This window comes from Phalaenopsis equestris, unplaced genomic scaffold (assembly GCF_001263595.1).
Source record: "Phalaenopsis equestris unplaced genomic scaffold, ASM126359v1 Scaffold000001, whole genome shotgun sequence".
NCBI lineage: Eukaryota > Viridiplantae > Streptophyta > Magnoliopsida > Asparagales > Orchidaceae > Phalaenopsis > Phalaenopsis equestris.
This window is the reverse complement of record NW_018164443.1, coordinates 718,103-740,247: the sequence shown is the minus strand read 5'-3', so window position 1 is coordinate 740,247 and position 22,145 is coordinate 718,103. Positions and strand designations below refer to the sequence as shown.

General features: G+C 33.2%; 2 protein-coding genes across 5 annotated transcripts; both read right to left on the bottom strand.

The window, feature by feature from the left end:
• Positions 1 to 1,402: 1,402 nt before the first annotated feature.
• LOC110017799 (uncharacterized protein C9orf85) lies at positions 1,403 to 4,777 on the bottom strand. Of its 3 annotated transcripts, XM_020726514.1 has the most exons (9): positions 4,664 to 4,777; positions 4,502 to 4,616; positions 4,345 to 4,426; positions 4,207 to 4,246; positions 2,702 to 2,754; positions 2,527 to 2,590; positions 2,411 to 2,453; positions 2,276 to 2,323; positions 1,765 to 1,934 (listed from the first exon to the last, which is right to left on the bottom strand). In XM_020726514.1, the coding sequence occupies exons 2-9, from the start codon at positions 4,580 to 4,582 to the stop codon at positions 1,872 to 1,874; spliced, it is 474 nt and encodes a 157-aa protein (XP_020582173.1). In that variant the 5' UTR covers positions 4,583 to 4,616; positions 4,664 to 4,777; the 3' UTR covers positions 1,765 to 1,871. The 3 variants fall into 3 exon arrangements, with proteins under 3 accessions (XP_020589908.1, XP_020582173.1, XP_020574379.1); XM_020734249.1 differs by lacking the exon at positions 1,765 to 1,934 and adding an exon at positions 1,403 to 1,724 and having other exon boundaries at positions 4,502 to 4,776; XM_020718720.1 differs by having other exon boundaries at positions 4,502 to 4,777.
• Positions 4,778 to 7,717: 2,940 nt separating this feature from the next.
• On the bottom strand, positions 7,718 to 21,911 carry LOC110020898 (40S ribosomal protein S5-like). 2 transcript variants are annotated; one of them, XM_020719289.1, is made up of 4 exons: positions 21,736 to 21,911; positions 17,010 to 17,281; positions 16,587 to 16,790; positions 7,718 to 7,869 (listed from the first exon to the last, which is right to left on the bottom strand). In XM_020719289.1, the coding sequence occupies exons 1-4, from the start codon at positions 21,838 to 21,840 to the stop codon at positions 7,815 to 7,817; spliced, it is 636 nt and encodes a 211-aa protein (XP_020574948.1). In that variant the 5' UTR covers positions 21,841 to 21,911; the 3' UTR covers positions 7,718 to 7,814. The 2 variants fall into 2 exon arrangements, with proteins under 2 accessions (XP_020574948.1, XP_020574871.1); XM_020719212.1 differs by lacking the exon at positions 21,736 to 21,911 and adding an exon at positions 21,252 to 21,425.
• Positions 21,912 to 22,145: the final 234 nt, after the last annotated feature.

The following is a 22,145-nucleotide window of genomic DNA, read 5'->3' as shown; positions in this document are numbered from 1 at the left end:
AGCAACATGGCTTTGGAAATGTCCTAGCAAAAAAGCATCTGACAGTTGCAATTATCAAGTTGAGAGTAATGAGTAGTATATCTCATCCTGAGAGGGCACAAATTTGCTATCCTAATTGCTGAGTCGATCGAGATCTCATTTAAATGTACCTAAGATGTGATCCTCGAGATTTGATCCAAACCTCCATGAATCATCCAACGGAGTCTTGCTTCCATATCAACGAGCTGTTTAGTGATCACAAACTCATGATTCACCATAATGATTAAGAGTGCTTTAGGTATGCTAAGTTTCTTTTTATTTTTTTCCTATTATTCATTTATATATGGTGAGCAAGTGATGTCAAATGAAGTTAAGCCACATTAAGTTACTCCATTAGCTTCAATCTTTCTTCATCTTTCAACATCATTTATTTTATTTCTATTATGAATTATTACAGAGAATTTCTCTAGTTTCATCATTAAATTCTTACAGCCCATCATGTTCTTCTGATTATTTTCCTATTTTCATACATGTTTAAAGTGTTAATCCTTTGATGTATATAGAAGTGTAATAAAAGTTTCAAACTATAATACTATGTGATTGATGTCATATTGGTAAATGTATTTGTTTCTCCTTGCAATATAGAAATATGTGATATTATCAACATTATTATTAGTCTCATTTCCTAAGCAAGTATTATAGAAAATTTATTATTACTCTACCTGCATAGCAGAAAGTATTTTTTGCAAATTTGAAGTTCTAAAATTGTATTTTGTATGCAAGCCCTTTATGATTTAATGTTGTGAATCATGCATTCTGTTCGTTGTAGATGAAAATTCTTCATTATTATAAGTTCCACTCGTTGAGATTTTTTAGTACAACAGCTTCACAAAATCAACAGCACATGTTTTAAGAGATGAACCTCACAAGCTTGCCTTCTCATTTATTGGCAAGTTTGGACCTTAACAACTTCATTCTTTTTTGAAGACCGTAGCTTTGCTGATAACCCCCAGACTCAGAAAAGCTTTTAATACAATTGCAACATATATCAAATCATTTGGTTGCTTGAAGCTTGAATCATGTCTAAAGGAATAATGTATCTTTTAAATTCTGTAATTTGATTGAATAAAATTAGAAATCAATAAAAATTTCGCACTACAAACACCTTCAAAATCACACAAAAATAAATATTTCATTTTAACACTTATTTGAAAACAAAATCATCATTAATTAAAACATGATTTCCATCTACAAGCATCCAAATGAAACCATATAGGATTTTTTTAATATGTTTAAGTATGAATTTAATAATACTTTTGGGCTTCATTTGGTGGCCTGGCAATTGTTATTTGAAAAAGTTGTCAGAAAATTGTGGTGAAAAATTAAAGTTGAGGTGTTAATAATTTCTATTTTCGTAAACTTGTAGTCGAATTGTTGTTTCTAACTCAAAAGTCATCTTAACATGTTTGGTTATAGCGTTCCAAAAGTGTTTAAAATACAAGAAAGACCAACAAGTACAAATAAGCTCAACCAAAGGGAACTAATCATCATATTCCCATATAACACAGATTTCTTGCCAAAAATTCCATCCAACCAAAAATCCTCTCAAACTGGTTGATTGATGAAGATAGAGAATTCATATCTTGTTTGCATCAATTTCTCGTTGACACTTTCTTGTTGTGTCATTACCTCTCTGCACCATTTCACTACTGAATGTTTGCAATGTGGAGTACTGTGTCACTTCACTGCATAGGTTCGACTTCAGGGTTTGAGAAGAGGCTTGCAGTTGATGTGATTTTGATACATATGTAATTATAAGGGAGACGGTATTTATGTTGTACTCCTACAAAAAGCAGAATGCAAGCAAGCTACCACGGAACACAATAATGCTTTCATGGATAGACCCATCCAGCTCCGAAAACAACTTCTAGTGGACACATTGTAGCATGTGGAATCTAAATAGTAAACAAAAATTTAAAAAACATCTTTTTCCTTAAAAGTAAAAGCAGGTCAGAGCATTGGGAAGAAAAATAAAATCTCAGAAAGTAAAAATTACAAAATATTTATTTAGAAAAGTCAAAAGCTAAATGCAGTACTTACTTTATATGGTTGCATAAAAAACATGATTAGGTTTACTTGAAGAGACAATGTACAGATTCAATAAATTGAACACATCTTTAAGCCACATAACGAGACAACAATGATAAATGATTTGGGCTCAACACATGGTAAAGTCGAGTGTGAATAGCATATAAAAATGATAAGTGGATTCAAGGTTCCAATTTCAATGACTTACAGCACGTAGAAGAGTCCTTCTATCCCTTTCACGAGCATTTTTAATTGCCTATAAACAAAACAAAATTAAACAAGCCTCTAAGGTGGCATAAATCATCAAGGGATAAACATCATAAAGGCAAATGAGATAACCAACTTCTTCAAGGGCCTTTTGCTCAGCCTCAACCTCTGTGGCATCCCTATGAAAATAATAAAAAGATCAACATCCAATTCAAAATAAGAGGAAAAAGGTTAGCATTCTAAGAAAATCACCTCCCCACAATCTGATCCTTGTTGCAGCAACACTTAGCACACACATTGAGATCCTTCGCACATCCTATGCCAAATATTTTTCATACATTCAACAAGGACATATTAACTTATAAAATAATCAGTGAAAACCCAGTCCAAAATAACTAATCATTTGTATGTAAATTGAGATACTTGCCCGAGCATACACTATGATATGCTTGGCGAACCACTCTCTTGGTGCACTTCTGGCTGAAAAAATTGCACAAATACTATCAAAAAGAATGAAAAAAAGGTGATAAACATTATATATTTAATAAAGCTTAAAAATCAAATATAAAAAAAAAATCATGAACAGAGATAGCTCATTTGGTGCTTAAAATTAGAAAAATGCATCTAAAGACGATAACACTAGTTAGAAACATAATTTGGCTGGATGTAGGGCTGTTTGAAACATGTATTAACAAGTACTTAACTAGAACTTTGCTTAAAGTTTGCCAAAAAAAAAAAACTTTTCTGAGGCATCTAAATTCAAAGGCATTTTATATCCCAATTTATTTGGCTTGGCAGAGTCTATCAAATCTGGTATAGAGCGAGATTTACAGTACCAAAACTTGTGGGGTCTCATAGGTTCTTCGATCCTCTAGGTATTGCTGTGACCTTCCTTCTCTTTTTTAGATGGCTAGCTTCCTCTCTGTGAAGCTCACATTCTTCAATGGTGTTACCCCTCCCTCTCATCAAAACATCCACGTCCCTCCTTAGAAGCCAAGTCATCATCTACTCTCTCTCCACCCACTTCATTGGCTTACTTCTCCCACATTTTCCAGGGCTTAGACTTGAGACACGTTAAGGTATTGTCCTCTCCTTCTAACTCTCCAACACCCCTTGCTTGCCAACTGCATTTTGGTTCCAATATCTATTTTTCTAATTAAATCCCATGTAAATTGAAATTTTAAATCCTAAAACAGACATTTGAACGGTTTACCATGAACTAGTCAAACTTAGTAGATGTCATACCAAACAATTTTAACAATTCAATAGCCATAGGATTTCCTAAAACCAAGATGGTTTCAATCCCTAATTGTTGCCAATCAAACTTGTATTTAGAAACCAATATTGATTTGACAAATCTTCCTAATACTCCATCAAACATAATGATTTCATTTTCGCACACAAAAACTGATAATAATAATAAAATCATCATTATTCAAAATAAAAGTTTAGAAGCTAATCATTTTAAGCGAAATCAACAAAAAAAAATGGGCTATTAAGCATTAAACTATCATCCTACCCCCATATCCTACAATTCAAAAGTTTAGCCATTTATTTTTCACTGCCGATTTAGTTTTCTTATAGCATTGTTCATTCTAAAACCTGCTTTATAGTGAGCTTTACTTACATGCTACTAAATTTCTATATTTTTAAACATCAAAACTTACATATTTATTAACTTATGAAATACTCTAACGACCAACTGACGTAAAAACATCATTAAAATTAACTTATATAAGGTGACATATACATTTTCATGCATAGGTTTTGAAGTCATTTGAATCTATATAATAAATGTAAAAATTTAGATGTTAGATATCTGAGCAATTCAGTGATACGTATGTGAATTCACCAACTGTCTATTTAAAAGCAATTAAATGAACTATATCAAACGAAAACAGGATTAGTTGGTAATAGAAAATGGAAACTGACCACTTGGCAGGCTCTACAAGAGGCTTATACTTCCCATACCGACAATAAAAAAAAGGAAAAAAAAAAAAAAAAAGATTAGAACATCTTTCATCAATTTACAGAGGGATAATCATTAACGGAAAGGAGTCAAAGCAGACCTTCGCTTCCATTCGATCTGCTCCTTGCATCTTGGGCATACCCCGGTAATATCCGAGTAAGGCCGAAACTTTCCCCCTAGTTCCTACAAAAAATAAACATAATAAGAATCAAAGAAGACGAAAGTGACACCAGAGACGTGCTTAATGGCGAGAAGGACCTTCTCGTTCTTCTTATGACCGGCGTTAGGATTCCAGGCAAATTTATTCTGATGTTTCGGCGGACCCTGCCGGGCCGACATCGATCAGTCGCAGCAACCTAAGGAGAAATGAAAGGTGGAGAGAAGAAGAATAGGCTGCGACCAGATGAGCAGCAATGTTATGGCGAATAGAAAATCGATCTACGATCCGCGCGCGATCTGCACCTGCTTGGTTCGAACTGCTGGTCTGCACACGGAAAAATTATTGCGTTTTGCGTGCCGGTGTCCGGTCAGAGAGTCAATGTTAGGTCTAATTATTAGTAGGTGTGTGGAGTGCGGCTCTGATCGGAGAGCCGCGTGCGCTCTCTGCACGTAATAATCGCTCTAATAGAGAGCTGCGTGCGCTCTCCGCACGTAATAATCGCTCTAATGTTAGTGTGACATTTTAATAAAATAAAAAAATAAAGAGATGGAATTCAATGTTTCAGATTGTATGCTGCACGTAAATTTGTGTGCGATGTTCACACTCAATAAACGCTCCTGCATAGGAGTCCTAATTGCGGAATATGGATTGACAGGTATAGGGATGTGAATTTAGTTAAGAGAGAATTTTAGCCCAAATCTCGATCAGATTAAAATAAATGAGTCGAACTATCAGTTAAAATATTAAATGTTTGATTAAATTTTTTTCGAACCAATTTTAAGTCAATCTCAATTAGATTGGAAATCGGATCGTTAATAGTTTATGGCTATAACTTTAACAAATTTAGCTCAAATATCGTTAATCAAAAATTGATTCAAAGTTTGGCTCGGATCAAAATAAACAAGCAGAGCTACTAGCAAAAACTTTGGATTGAATTTTCTTTTTTATCGATTTGAGCCGACCTTAGCTGAGCTCGAAATCAGATCATATCGATAGCTGAGGTTGGGCACTTGGTAAAATATGAATTTAACTCTTTTATATATTTGATCTAGATTTAATTTGATCAAAGGTTTAATTTGAGAAAGCATTCAAGCTTCGTTTTATTCGGTTGTTGTTTTAAACACTGATGTGCATTTTTTTTAGTTTGGTAAACTTGTGTCTCTCTACGTCACCCGAAACTTTTTTGCGCAACTTCAATTTGTTGTTGTTTTGGAACTCTTATGACAATGCTCGTTCCGCCACACGGAGCTTCGCCGAACAGCCAAGCTCCTTCAAATGAACCCAAAGACCGATTTGGCTAAGCTTCTGCTTTTTTTAAAAGCTGTTTTAAAATGTGCTTTCAAAAATATGATGTTTTGTCGTTTAACTTTTTAAAGTTGATGTATTATTTGGATTCAAGCTTTGGGAAGGAAAGAGTAGCGTTTTAGCCTAAAAAGCATTGACTCTGGTCTAGAAAGCAAATTGAGACAGAGAAAATTTGCATACGTAAGACGTGCGCAGCGCTGCGTACAACAGTATGTTACAGGAAGTGTATTTGAGAATTACATATGTGTTATACCCCTTATAACCTCCCTGTAACCTATTTGTACATTCTAGTAAGTTCCACGCTTCTGTAGGTTACAGGGAGGTTATAGGGGGCATAACGCGGATGTAACTCTCAAATACACTTCCTGTAACCTACTGTCGTACGCAGCGTTGCGTACATCTTACGTACGCAATTTTTTTTCTTGAGACAAAGCTAATGAGAACAAACAAAAAGTTGAACAAAGACAGGGAAACATAAGTGAAAAGGGGGGTAGGTGGCGAAGTAAGGAAGTAGAACGAGGTTAATTTTGACATTTCAATTTACGAAATAGCAGAACGGAAAAAAAAAAAAGCTTCGTCATGCTTTTGATTAGAAATATGGGAGAATGATGTTCCAGTTGAAAAAATATTACCTTTGAAGTCTAGAAATAAGATGTGATCCACCGGAAAAAGCGAATGAGGGAAAAAAAAAAAACTTCGGTGGATCGCAACCGTTGTCCAGACGCAACTTGCGTCGAACTCCGGATGTAATATTTTTTTCGTTCCAGTGGGGGTAAATTTCGGAGAAGTTGAACCCCAAACAAAGCCAAAGACTTTTATCAATGTTTCATTGAAAGTAGAAGAATCGAAAAGCCTAGTCAAACAAAGCATGGAATTTGTATAAACCAAATTCTATTAGTTTAGCATGTTTAGCATATTAATCTTATACTTTTTTTATTAATATGAACCAAATAACTCAAATATGACCCATATAACACAATTAATTAGGCTTTGAATCTCAATAGTAGCCAAGTTAATTTCAAATTAATTTTGAATTATTCTAATCAACTCAATAATTTTACTCTAATAATAGTTGGGTTTATATGCTTGACTCAAGCCTGACTTAAATAGTAACCCAATATTTTCAAGTAATGGAATCTAATTTAGTTTAAAATTTAAAAAAAAAATAAATAAATAAATGAAATTTATTTCAACAAGATTTAATTTAAGTTAAACATAATATTATCTCTTTTACAAGTATTTTAGTTGAATTTTAGCTTTTATGTTTTATAAAAGTTATAATTGAGGGGAAGAAACAAACCTAGTATTCATTTTCTTAGAAAATTCCACATTTAAAGGAAGCAAAAAGAAACCTTAATTATGTTTCTCATAATTATGACCATTTTATGCATAGTTCATATTTGTAAAATAATTAATGAGTCCTAACACATATAGTTTATATTATTTTTTTTATTTTTAAGATTGGAATTTTAAATAAATAAATGGAATAAAAAGAAAAAAGTACTAAAAATAATTTATTGCATCAAAATTATATATAATATATATATATATAATTTCACCTTTTAGAACAATAATATCAAAGTAAAAAATAAAATTAAATGAGGTCATTATATCACAACAACCAAATATAGATGACATCATACATATTCATTAAACCATGTTGAGGACTCAAATGTGACCCCCAAAATGTATCTCTTGCATGTTTTAATATTATCAACTTGATGAGTGATAAATACAAATAATTTAGGTAACCATGAATTATAAGATGATTATGAAAAAATAAATGTTAACATTTGAAGTTCTCGCGCTCTGAAAACAAAGAAACTGCAAATATGATAGAAACATTCGAGCGCCAGATTTATAAGACAAAACAAACATCCACAACTTTATGAAAAAATAAATGTTAACATTTGAAGTTCTCGTGCTCTGAAAACAAAGAAACTGCAAATATAATAGAAACATTCGAGCGCCAGATTTATAAGACAAAGCAAACATCCACAACCACAAACATCCACAACTCGACCAAGTCCTAAAAGCACAACAACAATCTCAAGACAAGATAAGACGATATGAAATGCATCTCAGAAAAAAAAAATTGTTTTCCTTCTAACGGTTTGCCTTGGCCACACGTTCAATCTCGTCTTTCTTCTTGATGGCATAACTACAAAGAAAACAACGACATAAACACGAATGTTACTTCCAAAAATTAAACTCATATTAACAATAGCTGATAAAATTTAATTAGTATCTAATTAGTCAAAGCAATAATGTCTAAACAATTCTCTCTTTTTATAAAGCCAGCAACCAAATCATTTAAAAATTTTTATTAATTTAAACGTGGGATGAATAAATACAGTTTATGCAGAGTTAATTTGTAGTCTGTGGTTCTGTAAAGAAAGAAAAGAAGTTTTTAGCTGTTGCTCAAGTAAAAGTTGATGAAGATAAAAATCAAAGCATACAACAAACAAAAGGAAAAGTGACATAAATAGCACACAATTCTTTAATCATAGTGTACATCAAGAATGAGCAGGCATGGATCTCAAGGACACCTATGGGGAAGGAGGAAGGGGATGCATGACCCATCGGAGCCTGTTGGGGATAGGGTGGGGGGCCTTGCGGAACGACACACCTTCGAAGGGAAAAAAGAAATGAGAAATCAAGGGTGAATCATCCCAAGAAGACTCACCAAAATCATGTTCACCTGAACAAAGAAATCGATTATCGCCCGGCTTAGCAGCCGCCTAGCTCATAGTTCGTTATTATGCATTGCACCAAAGTGCCCCCGCCATATCTACGTACCCTAGAGACACAATATGTAAATATCTACAACCTAGCCCAATAAACAACTGGCTCCCTCAATAATAAAGGCATCTAACAGTTCATTACAGTGCTACTGCCCTCTCCCTTCCTTCTTCTCATCCAACGTTCTATTCCTTGAGCATGTCTCCCGGATAGATTCAAATTCAACATCCAAAAACGTGTTGTGAGCATGGAGTCATGTCGTCAACTAAATGAGGAGCACGGCGATCCCAAAGAAAGGCAAGCAACAAAGGGCAATAGCCAACACGAACCCCCACAAGAGGACATTGAAATGAGAGCCCATATCATAATAAGTGACGGCCAATTTGCCGAAGTCTTAAGGTGCGTCACCACTTTAGCGGGGTACCAAGCCCCACAATGAAAAAACCAGTCACGGGAGGTGGCCCCGACGCATGACAATGGCAGAGCGGGATGCAGTCCAGAAGGAGCAGATGACTCATAACATCAGGATGGTGTAATGTCAGCCAAGATAGAAAAGCAATGTGTTGATCGTGTGGAGGCACCCAGCCAACCGAAAAATGCCTTCTCCCTCCGCATATCTGAGGCGGAACCCCGAAAAATTCAAGCTACTGGCCCTTGAGGCATATAGAGGGAGGTCTGACCCCAACGATCATCACGCAGCATTCGGGTGGGCCATATGCTTGCTCAAGATCTCAAACGCATTCAAGTGAAGTCTGTTTTTCACCACCTTAAGGTAGTCACCCTTGAAGTGGTTCCACAACCTTCTAGCAGGGAGCATCGGCAGTTTAGCTGACTTCAAAAGATTGTACCTCGCGCAATTTATCAACGCTCAGCAATCTGTCAAGAGCCAACAGTCATTGTGTAGCTTAAACAAGGCGAGCATGAGAGCTTGCTAGGGGTCATAGCACGCTTGCAGAGGAAAATGCTAGAAGTAAAAGATCTTAAAGTTGACACCCCCGTAAGCATCTTTAAGCAAACCTTGGGGTTTGAGATATTCTCCTAAGACCTCACCATCAACGAACCCCAAGATATGGCCGAATTGATAGAAAAGACAAACAAAGACATGTTGGCGAATGAATCAACCCCAAAAAGGGAGTCGGTGGGATGCCGAGCCAAGAAAAATTATCCACGCATCGCGAACAAGACCAAGAGAGGAACGTGGATTACTGGCTTGACGTCGTTTCGAAGAAGGCTAGACCTCCCATGACAACGAGAAATTCAGGAGACATGAACATCATGGTTATTAGGCACGAAGTCGAAACCCACAGCCGATATGGTACCACAAATGGTCGACACTTCGTTACGAACCACCGTACAAAGACACCTTGTGAGCTACCCCGCTGAGAGTATCAATGGCAGAAGTAGGGGACGACATCCAGGAAGCCCGCCCCGATGAGAGCTGGAAGCTTTCTCCGGGATGACGGGAAGTACTACAAATACCATCGTGACCGTGACCATGATCATGACACGGAAGAATGCAAACACCTCCAGAGCCTTATCGAAGAGCTGATCAAAGCGGGTAAATTAAAAAGAGTTCATGGCCCTGAGACATCCAATTCAAAGACAAGGGGAAAGCACTAGCACTGGAGACCCTGCCCCGAACTAACATAATGAACGTCATCCACATCACTGTGGTAGTTCCAACAGTCCTTGGGAGAGCAGGCCCCCTTCTGAAGAATCCATAGAAGATCTCTTAGAGAAGTTCGTTACCCTCATTTCTGATAGTCGACACGAGGAAAGTCCCTGGAGACAATCGAAAACCCTCAAGAACTTCCTCTGGGGTCGCATCAACTCCAACGGGATGACCACTAACATCTGCTTCATTGGCAGCTAGATCACCCGAAGCAACGACCATCCTAGGGATCGGATCACCGCTCACAACAATCCCCAAAAGATGCCCAATGAAAAAATCCCCATTTGCAAGAAGGAAGATCGTTAGCACGCATCCTGTATTAGTGAAGGAAAGAAGGGAAAAGAATCTTACCTAAACTCTGAATGACCTCATACCAAGTCCTACCTTCTGCATCGCAGGATGGTATATCACCCACAGATAGCTTTTCACCAAATGCGGGATTGGCTCCATCATTTGTTGGTCATCGAAAAAGATACGAACACTTGAGAGAATCCGCGAGAGGTAAGCTATAGAGGGAACTCCCACCAACGAGCCCGACAATGGAACACCCGACTTGTACTCAATCATGAAAGCAGATCTCAACATGACGCGGATCAAATCCAACGATTCCCCCTTTCCCATTTCTTCCGCTGATTTTTGTCTTTTGATCGACTTCCTTTTCGATGCTCACCCGAGGGACGACGCGATCTGATTCCAAGAGCAACCAACACACTGGCCTTATCGGCAACTTGCAATTTGGAATCAGACAACTTTTCCATCACGAAACTACTAATAAAGACAAAAGCACAGAAAGCGAAAACAAATCCAAAACGATGAAACCACATCTCACATATTTTTATTTGATGATCCCGGGCTCAAAAATATATTGCGTTTATTTATAGCATTAAATGGTAGTTGAAATATTCCCTTGCAGTAAAATTTTCTCATATTTATTGAAGTCATCATTATCAAGGAACAATAAAATTGAGGAACTTTAAAGTGTACATCAAGAATGAGTTGGCGTGGATCTCGAGAACACCCATGGGAAAGTAGGAAAGAGAGGCGTAACCCACCGTAGCCTGTTGGAGACATCCCAAAGTCATCAAAATGTACCAAACCACTGTCGAATAAGGGAAAAGCAACACATCTTTGAAGGGAAAAAAGGAATGGGAAACCAAAGACTTATCATCCAAAGAAGACACCAAAAGAATGTTCGCCAGAACAAATAAATCGCTTACCGCCTGGCCTAGCAGACGCCCAACCACACTCACAGAATTTATGGTTTGTTATTATGAATTGGACCAAAGTACCTCCGCCGTATCTACATACCCTAGGAGTAGAGTATGTAAACATCTACCAACTTAGCTCTAAAAATAATGGAGTGCCTCAATAATAAATGCATCTGACAAATCATTACAGTGCTACTGTCCTCTCTCTTCTTCTCATCCAATACTCTATTCTTTAAGAGTGTCTCCCGAAGAGATTCAAATTCAACACATAGATTGTTCATTTAACATTTAATTTCTTAAAAACCTAAAAAAAAAAAAGTGATCTTATACTTGCTAGAATTTTCTTATCAACATGTTCTTTTAATAGCAACCAAGTCCAATTCATCTGAGTTATCAATTAATATCATACAACTTTTAATCACACATTAATCATTTTATTTGGGTTTATTTGGACTCACATTAAAATTTTATAGTGTCATTGGGCATGCCTCATCAACATGTTCAATTTTATTGTAAGTTTGTTAAAAGTAGAATTTATAAAATAATTAATTTAATTTCAAAAAAAAATTAATTGAAATATTTCATTGAGATCGTCCTTGAACAAATGGATTGATAATATATCAACTACATATTCAAATATTAGCGTAAAAAAATTTCTTACGAGGAATAATTTAAGGCAAAATATCGAACTCTAGATGGTTCACATGAAATCCACTCTATAATTAAAATCATAATAAAAAAAATCACACATTCTAAATTCAAAAAAAAAAAAGTCATAAAAAAGATTAATGTTTGATCTAAACTCATTAGAATGTGCAAGAAACTTTGTGGAAGTAACACAAAAAAATAAACAAAACAAACAAACAATTGTAAAAATATATATATAAATAAAACAAAATATAAATTATATGAAATATAATGATTAAACATATTAAACAATAAAATAAAAATTATATTAAGATGAACTTTTATGTTAATAATACAAAATGATATAATGAGTACATATAAAATCAACTGAAATTTATAATTTTTATGGTAATGTTATCTAATTAGTAATTATTTAAAATCAAGAACAATTTTTTTACATTTATGACTTTAGATAATCCGTGTGTGTATGATCTACTTATAATTATTCTTTAAATTAATTTATAGTACAGGATTTAACTTTAATAACTTTATGAAAAATTTTAAATTTATTTTCATATTATAAATCAAAAACTGAAATTAATATTTAAGCCACAATTAATACCATATAAAAGAATTGTAAATAATTGGGACAATTGCATAGATAATATTAGAAACTCTAATATTTATAACATTCATAACATCTTATATATATAATTTAAATTATCATGTAAATATTAAAATATAAAATAAAACTTCAACTCTTATTTTAATTTTTTTATATCATATTCTCAATAATTTAATGATTCTGAGTATTAATTTAAATAAATAAATTTTGAGCTTCTTGCCTCATCACACTTGTTGGTTTGAAAATCTTTTGGCGTCATCATTATCATCACAGCGGTCCATTCTCAGAGTAAATGCTATATAAGAATTATCCATCTTGGTCTAGTGTCACACCTGATTCAGCCTCTATCCTCTGTAAGTACGGAGTCAAAAAACCCGAAAGCAAGTGCGGCACTAGAAAAACTCGTATAAGTATACTAAAAAAAGACAATTCTTATATAACATTTTGGTCTGATAATGGACCATCGTGATGATAATGAGGGTGTCAAAAGATTTTCAACTAATGGTTGCAATGACACACAAAGCTCAAATTTTATTTATTTACAAAATTAAAACTTATATTCTTTTTTAATTATCATTAAAGTATTGAGAATATGATAAAAAATAAGAGTTAAAATTTTATTTTATATTTCAATATTTACGTAAGAATTTAAATAATAGATATAAGAGCTTATGAATTTAATAAATATTAAAATTTTTAGTACTATCTATGTAATTGCCCCAATTAGTTACACTTCTTACATATGGTATTATTAATTGTGGTTTAAATATTAATTTCATTTTTTTATTTAGTAAATGAAAATAAAGTTTAACAATGTCATTGTCGGTTCCAAGTCAGAATGTGAAAAGTGTAGAGTTATATTAGGTAGTCGACATTTAGCATAAAACTTGTTGAAATAAAATCATAACATGAATCCTTTTGAACATTGTGTAAGTGTCAGGGTATCCCCTGGAAGCGACGCGTTATAGAACTTGAATAAAGTGAAAAATGTGCACAGGTTAAGTCATATTACAAAGATTTCTCATAATCAATTTGGATTTATGTCGGGCAGGTCTACTATGGAAGCTATACATTTATTGAGAGGTTTGATGGATAAGTTCAGAGAAAATAAGAAGCAACTAAATCTGATTTATATTGATTTAGAAAAAGCTTACCATAAGGTTCGAAGATATATCCTTTGGAGAGTTCTTGAGAAGAAAGGTGTTGATATGACTTATATTCAAGTCATTAAATATATGTACTAGAGCTGTTACTTGTGTTCGAACTGAAGGAGAGGATTGACCAATTATTTTCCTATTTATGTGGAATTACATCAGGGATCGGCTTTAAACCCATATCTTTTTGCTTTACTAGACATTTACAAGAGGATGTAACTTGGTGTATGGTTTTTGCTGATGATATCCTTCTCGTGGATAAGATGAGAGAAAAAGTCAACGAAAAACTTGAATTATGGAGGTCTACATTGGAGTCTAAAGGCCTTCATTTTAGTAGAACTAAAACTGGATACATGGAATATAATTTTTGTAGTAGTAGCTCTAGTGACAGAAGTGTAACTTTGGGTGATCAAATTATTAAAAGATGTGAACCATTTAAATATTTAGGGCCTGTTGTTCAAAGCGATGGTGATATAGATTGGGGTGTTAATAGTAGAATTCAAGTTGGTTGGTTGAAGTGGAGGAATGTTTCGGGCCTTTTGTGTGATAGAAAAGTATCGCTTAGATTGAAAAGAAAACTTTATAAGATGGTAGTGAGACATGCAATGTTTTATGGCGTTGAGTGTTAGCCTTTAAAAGAGAAGCATAATACTAAGTTAAGTGTTGTCGAGATGAGAATGATTAGGCGGATGAATGGCTTTACACTTGGAAAAAAAATACGAAATGAATATCTTCGTGATAGGGTTGGTGTAGCTCCAGTGAAGGAAAAAATTAGAGAGTCGTCTTAGATTGTTTGGTCACATTAAACGTCGACCATCTAATGATCTGATTATGAGAGTAGATGTTTTAGGTTCGACTTATGTTAATAAAGACAGAGGTAGACCTACTAGACTTCGGCTTATTGTACAAAAAATGATCTTAATTTATTAGAAGTAAATGAAAATATGACACTAAATAGGACAAGGGAAAAAAAGGATTCATGCAGCCGACCCCACGTAGTGGGATTAAGGTTTTATTGTTGTTCTTGTTGTATATGAAAATAAAATTAAAATTTTTAGAATATTATTAAATTTAAATCTTAAACTATAAATTAATTTGAAGAATAATTATAAAGAAATTATGCACTCTCAATAGATTATATATATACTCATTGTATCATTTTGTATTATTAACATAAAAATCATCTCTATACATTTTTTATTTCATTTCTTAATATGTTTAATCATTTTATTTCATATAATTTCTATTATCTTTTATTTGTACATTTTTATTTATTTTATTTATTGTTTTGTGTTACTTCCACAAAATTTTTTGCACATTCTAATGAATTTACATCAAAACATCATTCTTTTATAAGTTCGAGGCAACAAAAAATTGACTTTATTATTTGAATTTAGAATGTGTTTTTTTTATGAATTTCATTATTAAGTGAATTTCTTGTGAATCATCTAAACTTCAATATTTTGCCTTAAAATTATTCCTCATAAGAAATTTTTCTACACTAATATATGAATTTGTAGTTGATATATTATCAATCCATTTGTTTAAGGACGATCTCAATTAAAGATTTAAATTGAAAATTTCTTGAAATTAAATTCATTATCATATAATTCTAATTTAACATATAAAAAACTGAAAATGTCGATGAAACATGCCTAATGACACCAGAAAAATTTAATGCGAGTCCAAATAAGCCCAAATCAAGAGGTTAATCTTTGATTATAAATCGTATGATATTAATAGATGACTCAAATTAATTTGACTAGCTTGTTTTTAAAAAAAACATGTTGATAAGAAGAATCTAGCAAGTCTAAGACCACTTTGTTGTGAGGTTTTTAAGAAATTAAATGTTAAGTGAACAATCTATGATTAAAGAATTATGTACCATAATTATGTGAATATTTTGAAATTCCCCAAATCTTATTAATAGCATAACTACAAACAAAACAACGACAAATGTAAGTTACTTCCAAAAAAAATAAACTCACATTAACAATCACCAATAAATTAATTTATAAACATAAATATCTAAATAGTCAACGCAATAATGTGGAACAACGTCTCATTTACAAAAGCAATACCTAAACAATTCTGTTTTTCTAAATCATTTAGGGGCATTTCCATGCATAGCACTCAATTCCGATGGATTTCCTCATCTCACATCAAAACTTTCATTTTTAGACATATAGCACGCAATTATTTTCATATCTAATAAAAAATAGCCTAGTTACACTTTTTAATTGTGAAATTCACCTTTTCATACATAGGTAAAGTGAAATGCATGTAAATATCGAAATTTAGGTGTGACATGTAAATCCATAAGAATTGAGTGCTACGTATGTAAATTTCCCTTAAAATAAATTTATCACAGAAGTCACAAAGTTATAGATCTGTTAATTTTTTATTAATTTAAACGTGGGATGCATAAATGCAGTTATGCAGAATTAATTAGATAGTCGTTTGTAGTTCTACACAGAAAGAAATAAAGTCTTTAGCCGTCACTCAGCAAAGATTTCTAGAATAAAAAAATACTGAAGCTGATGAAGATAAAGTCGAAGCAAACAATAAATAAAAGAAAAAATTACATGTATAGCACGCAATTCTTATGTATTTATATATCTCACACCTAAACTACAATATTTACATATTAAGCACATTGATGCTTTAAACCTATGCATTGAAAATGTGTATTTCACTTTCAAAAAGTGATAATAGTGTTGTTATAGATGTGATATTAAAGATTTGAGTGTTGTTTAAATATAAAACTTTAGGTACGAGATGTGTAAAGATATAAGAATTTGGTGCAATGTATGCAAATAGCCCTAAATAATCACAGGGCAGAAAGCTCACCTGTTGGAAGAACCCTTTGCCGCATTAATCAATTCATCAGCAAGACACTCAGCAATTGTCTTAATATTTCGAAAAGCACTCTCACGAGCACCTGTAGTGAGGAGATATATTGCTTGATTAACCCGCCTCAGAGGGGAAATATCAACTGCCTGGCGCCTAACAACACCAGCAGATCCAATTCTAGTGGCATCCTCTCTTGGTCCACTGCATGTAAAGACGAATATAGAATATATGCGTTAACAAAAATGAAACTGAGAAAATCAGTATAAAATATCCTATGTTCCACTGAAATTGGTAAGCCATAAATACTCAAGTAGAATAAACTGTTTTGAAATATCACAAATCAATAAAGCACCAAACAAATTATGGCCTCGCTTAGACTTTCATTTGAACTAACTCAAATGTAAACAAAACATTATTTACCTGTTGATGACAGCATCAACTATGATTTGAATTGGGTTAGTATCAGTAAGGAGATGAATGATGTCCATGGCATGTTTAACAATGCGAACGGCCTTCAGTTTCTTCCCATTGTTACGACCATGCATCATCAATGAATTGGTCAACCTTTCAACAATGGGGCATTGTGCTTTTCTAAACCTTTTCACAGAATAACGTCCAGCAGTGTGTGGAAGATAAGTAGCATGTTTTGAAGGAGTCACCGCAATATAGTCAGCAAGTGACATGTCAGAAACCTGATACAAAGAAAGAATCAACAAAGCAAAAAACTTTTTTTTATGAACTGAATAAAATTAACAAAAAAATTCAAAACCATGAATAGTAGCACAATAAAAATACCAAACAATGGGTTCAATTGTTATTGCATAATCAGCATTTGTTTGACTTGGCTCTTGATTAGATAAATAACAATTAACTATAAAACAAAATTCCCAAGTCAGATCCTCTCCAGTTCCCTCAAACAAAATTTCCCCAATCAAGCATCTCTCTTCGGTTCACACATCTCCAAATCATGAAATAGAGATCCAAAGCTTTCCATCTTTTGCTTTCGAAAATATTTCAAAAAATATCTTTGATTTCTCCCACCTTAAACAATTTATAATTTATAAATTTTGAGACAATCCTGTAAACATTCCACGGCTTACCTCTCCCTGCTTATCTGCTCAATAAGTCAATTTCAAAGTAAGCTCTCTTATTTTTTCACATCTATTTTTTGAACCTCTTTTTCCTTTTATTGTTTATTCCTATATGCATTTCATCTCCCTAGAAATTCCCAATCCTAGTTTTTACTCTTTAGCCTATAACATACGAAGTACTCGTAGAAACTGGAGCTGCAACCTAAAATCAACCACTCTCAATGAATCGTATGTCCTAGTTTCCATTTATTTTGTTTCTAAATCTTGTGCTTTATTTGAATATTGTTTAACTATATAAGTATCAAATTATAAAATTAGCATAAAGGAGTTCCACTAATTCGTACATCTGGAACTTTTTTTTTGTTTTTCTTTTTTGGATAATGTACTTTTTTATTTAACATAAGAATAAATTTGTATTGTATTTGAATAATTTTAGCACGCATTTTCCAAATGTCATATGATTCTTATTGAAATTTATTGAATCATCCCATACTGGTTTATAAAAATTAAACAAAACTTCTCCAAAATACCATTTGTACTTTTTTAGCTTGAAATGTGAGGCAAAGAAAATTTAATTTACTAGATAATCATAACACATGTTTTATATTGTAGAGTGGTTGGACCTATACCAAATAATAGAACAGCAGTCGAATAATATAGATTCATATGAAAAAGGTAATGAACCATAAGATAATTCATTTTCATACTGCTACAAAGATAAAGCTTTACAGATGCTATTTTTAGGATTATAAAAAACAAATGTCTCAACTAGAAGGTCGTATTAATTTTAGAATTACTTTGGTATAGATATGTATAAAAATACACACATACATATAACATGATCCTTTTGTATGACATTCCAAATAATAAACATGCAAATAAAGTTTAAGCTCAAGACTACAAAATACCATCTTTGAGAACGGTTAATGAGAACTGGACAACAAAATGTTAACTACAATACTTCGTTTTAGCCAATATATCTACAGAGTAGTGTGTCAGTTATTTGTCGGCCAAGTACTCCATCATGCCTCAAATGTAAACAAAAATCAATCTTCACTTCAGTTAAGGCAAGAATAATTTGAAGTACATCAGTGCAGATTGACTCGCTGACTATTATTTGGGCATTTGCACTAGATTGGTATTTGTTTTTTAAGCTTTTGAACATTACCAATATAATAAAAATTGTTGAAATTTTCAAGATTATACACCAATTCCATACAAAGAACTTAAAATATTTTACCTAGAAATTATAAAATAATTATACTTGATGCATATGAATTTAAAATATAAAAAAGATATAAATAAATATATGAAGTGTGAAATTGATTCTCAAGCAAATCAAACTATAAAATTGTTTAAATCTAATTCTATTAAGCAAAATTATTTATTAGAACTCATTTGTAGTGATTTCTGTGATTTAAATAAAAATTTAGCTAGAGGTGGAAAAAGATACTTTATTATCTTTATTGATAATTTTTTAAAATTTTGCTATGTTTAGTTACACAAAACTAACTGTGAAGTTTTTGCTATATTAAAGAAGTATAAAATAGAAGTAAAAATTTTAATTAAATAGGAAAATTAAGATTTTAATATCAATTAGAGGAGGATAATACATTTGACTTGCAAAACTTGAGTAAACCTACAACAAACCTAAGGACTAGCCAGCAAAATAAGATTAGGATCTAAATTGACTTTTCTAGAAGGTCTAACCCACTAACAGCTCATTTTGGATTTAAAGGATAGTAGACCTCCAACCATGTCCTCCTTTTTAACGACCACATGTTTAAGGTCACATTCTTGACAAGTAATTTCAATCTTTCTTATGTTAATTCCTGAGTCAGTGGCACTCTCAATCCAAAACATATTAATTAGCATAATGAACAATTTGTTTAACTATTTTTTTATAAATGATCAGTTAGTTTAGTGAATAATTAATTATAAAATAGTATAATTAGAGAAAAATAAATATAATTTAATTAAGCTTAATAATTCTATAATTAACATAAATTTATATTTCGACTAACATATTTAAATCTTGAAATTAAATTACATAAATATTGTCAGTAATTTAACCTAATGAGCAATTATCTAAGAAATTTAAATAATAAACTAATGAATCAAATATATGAGTACGTGATTCACTCTAGCCAAACAGCTAATCGGTGATTAATTATTAAGTATTAAAAGATTGACTAAATTTGCAATACTTTAGTACAATGAAAATTAATTAATTTATATCATAGTAATGAAATAATCAAATTTTAATTACATTTATGTATTCTAACAAACCTATCAATTTTTTTAGTGGCCGTTTAGTAGCTGGTTTTAAGCATAATTTACACAGGATTTAGCATAAATCCTGCCAAATGTAAAAAAATGCCTTCATAAATCCCAAGGTCAAGTAAATCCCAAAATCACCCAACTTGTGATAAATATGGGATTATCTAAATCCTGTAGTGCAACTAATTTAACGGGATTTACAAAAAAATGAAACATCTCTCAGGTGGCATCAAGTTTACAGAGAAGCTCTTTTTCTTCACTGTTGTAGCTCGACAAACCATCATCGTCCTCTGCACTCTCCACCTCTTCGGTTTAGGGTTTGTAGGTAAATAAGTTGGAGAGTTTAGGGTTTCACCCTCTATCATGCCAACCTGGTCACCAAAAATGATTAAATTTTATGCATACCCATACCATCAACTATTGGTTAATTTCACTTAACATTGCTCTTCATGGGACCCAACTTGAGCTACTGTTATAATTGCTGCCTTGAGATGACATTGTTCATATTGTTGAAACTAAATCCTATTAAATCTGAAAAACAGTTTCTCAGGATTTATCAAAACTTACTAAAATATCAAACAGTTTTCAGGATTTAACCAATTCAGGATTTGATAAATCCAACAACAACAACAACAAGCCTTTATCCCACTAAGTGGGGTTGGCTACATGAATCCTATTTACATTAAATCCTACTTGCAGCCAAACAGCCCCTTAAATCCTCGCAGGAAATGTCAAAGAGTTTTACAGAATTTAACTGGATTTGTGAAATCTAGTGCTTATCAGCTTCTGAGATTTAATCATTTCAAGATTTACAAAATCCAGATTTACAGTATTTAGTAAAAACAAATTAACTTAAATGCCGGAAGTTGCCGAACTGTCCCACAATGGTTAAAGTTTCTTTCTGATCAAACTAGCTTATACATTAAAACTAATGATATTGGAAGTATTACCAGAAAATAAAAATAAAAATAAAAAATATAACTACACACGGTAAATTTTTATTATAAGCAGTAAGGTAGACGAGTGAAGCTACAGCCAAAAATATACAGATATCTAAGCAAAATTCTCATCAAATTAAATCATAGAATCATCAGTCGAAAAACACAGAGGCAAAAAATATTACTATTCAGCGCAGGATAGACAACCTGGCTACATAGATTTCACAATCAACTAAAAAAAAAAGAAATGGAACCAACAACATCAGATCCTTCGAAACAGAACTAATTAACATCAAATAGACCCTTAATGCCAAAATCATGATAGAAACGGGAGAGCAATGAGTAAAACCAACCTCGACTTCTTCGAAAGACCAACGATTAAAAAGTTTAACATCTGCAGGCGGAGCCAACCCAGAAGACGTTGCCGGTAATGGAATCGTAGGAGGAGCAACAGCCATGGCTTACGGTGGAGAGCGGCGCAAGAGAAACCCTAGGCGGTGTTTAGCTGCGAATCGGATTTACGTTAAACCCGAGTTATATATCGGGTCTGCAGACCGCGCAGAGGAAGGGGCTTTTGGCGCATTGGTCCGGTCCATTTTGAAAATAAGGACTAATCCTTTTGAAAATCTGTTAAATACATATGATCATAATAAGTTGTAAACCGCGAGTTTAATGTTGTGGCCCGCATTTTATTTCTCTTTTTTGACAGAGTTCAACTAAAAAAAAAAGAAATGGAACCAACAACATCAGATCCTTCGAAACAGAACTAATTAACATCAAATAGACCCTTAATGCCAAAATCATGATAGAAACGGGAGAGCAATGAGTAAAACCAACCTCGACTTCTTCGAAAGACCAACGATTAAAAAGTTTAACATCTGCAGGCGGAGCCAACCCAGAAGACGTTGCCGGTAATGGAATCGTAGGAGGAGCAACAGCCATGGCTTACGGTGGAGAGCGGCGCAAGAGAAACCCTAGGCGGTGTTTAGCTGCGAATCGGATTTACGTTAAACCCGAGTTATATATCGGGTCTGCAGACCGCGCAGAGGAAGGGGCTTTTGGCGCATTGGTCCGGTCCATTTTGAAAATAAGGACTAATCCTTTTGAAAATCTGTTAAATACATATGATCATAATAAGTTGTAAACCGCGAGTTTAATGTTGTGGCCCTCATTTTATCTCTCTTTTTTGACAGAGTTTCTCTCGACTGCTTCTCTCTCGTCTGCTCTAACTCTCGATCTCCCTCTTC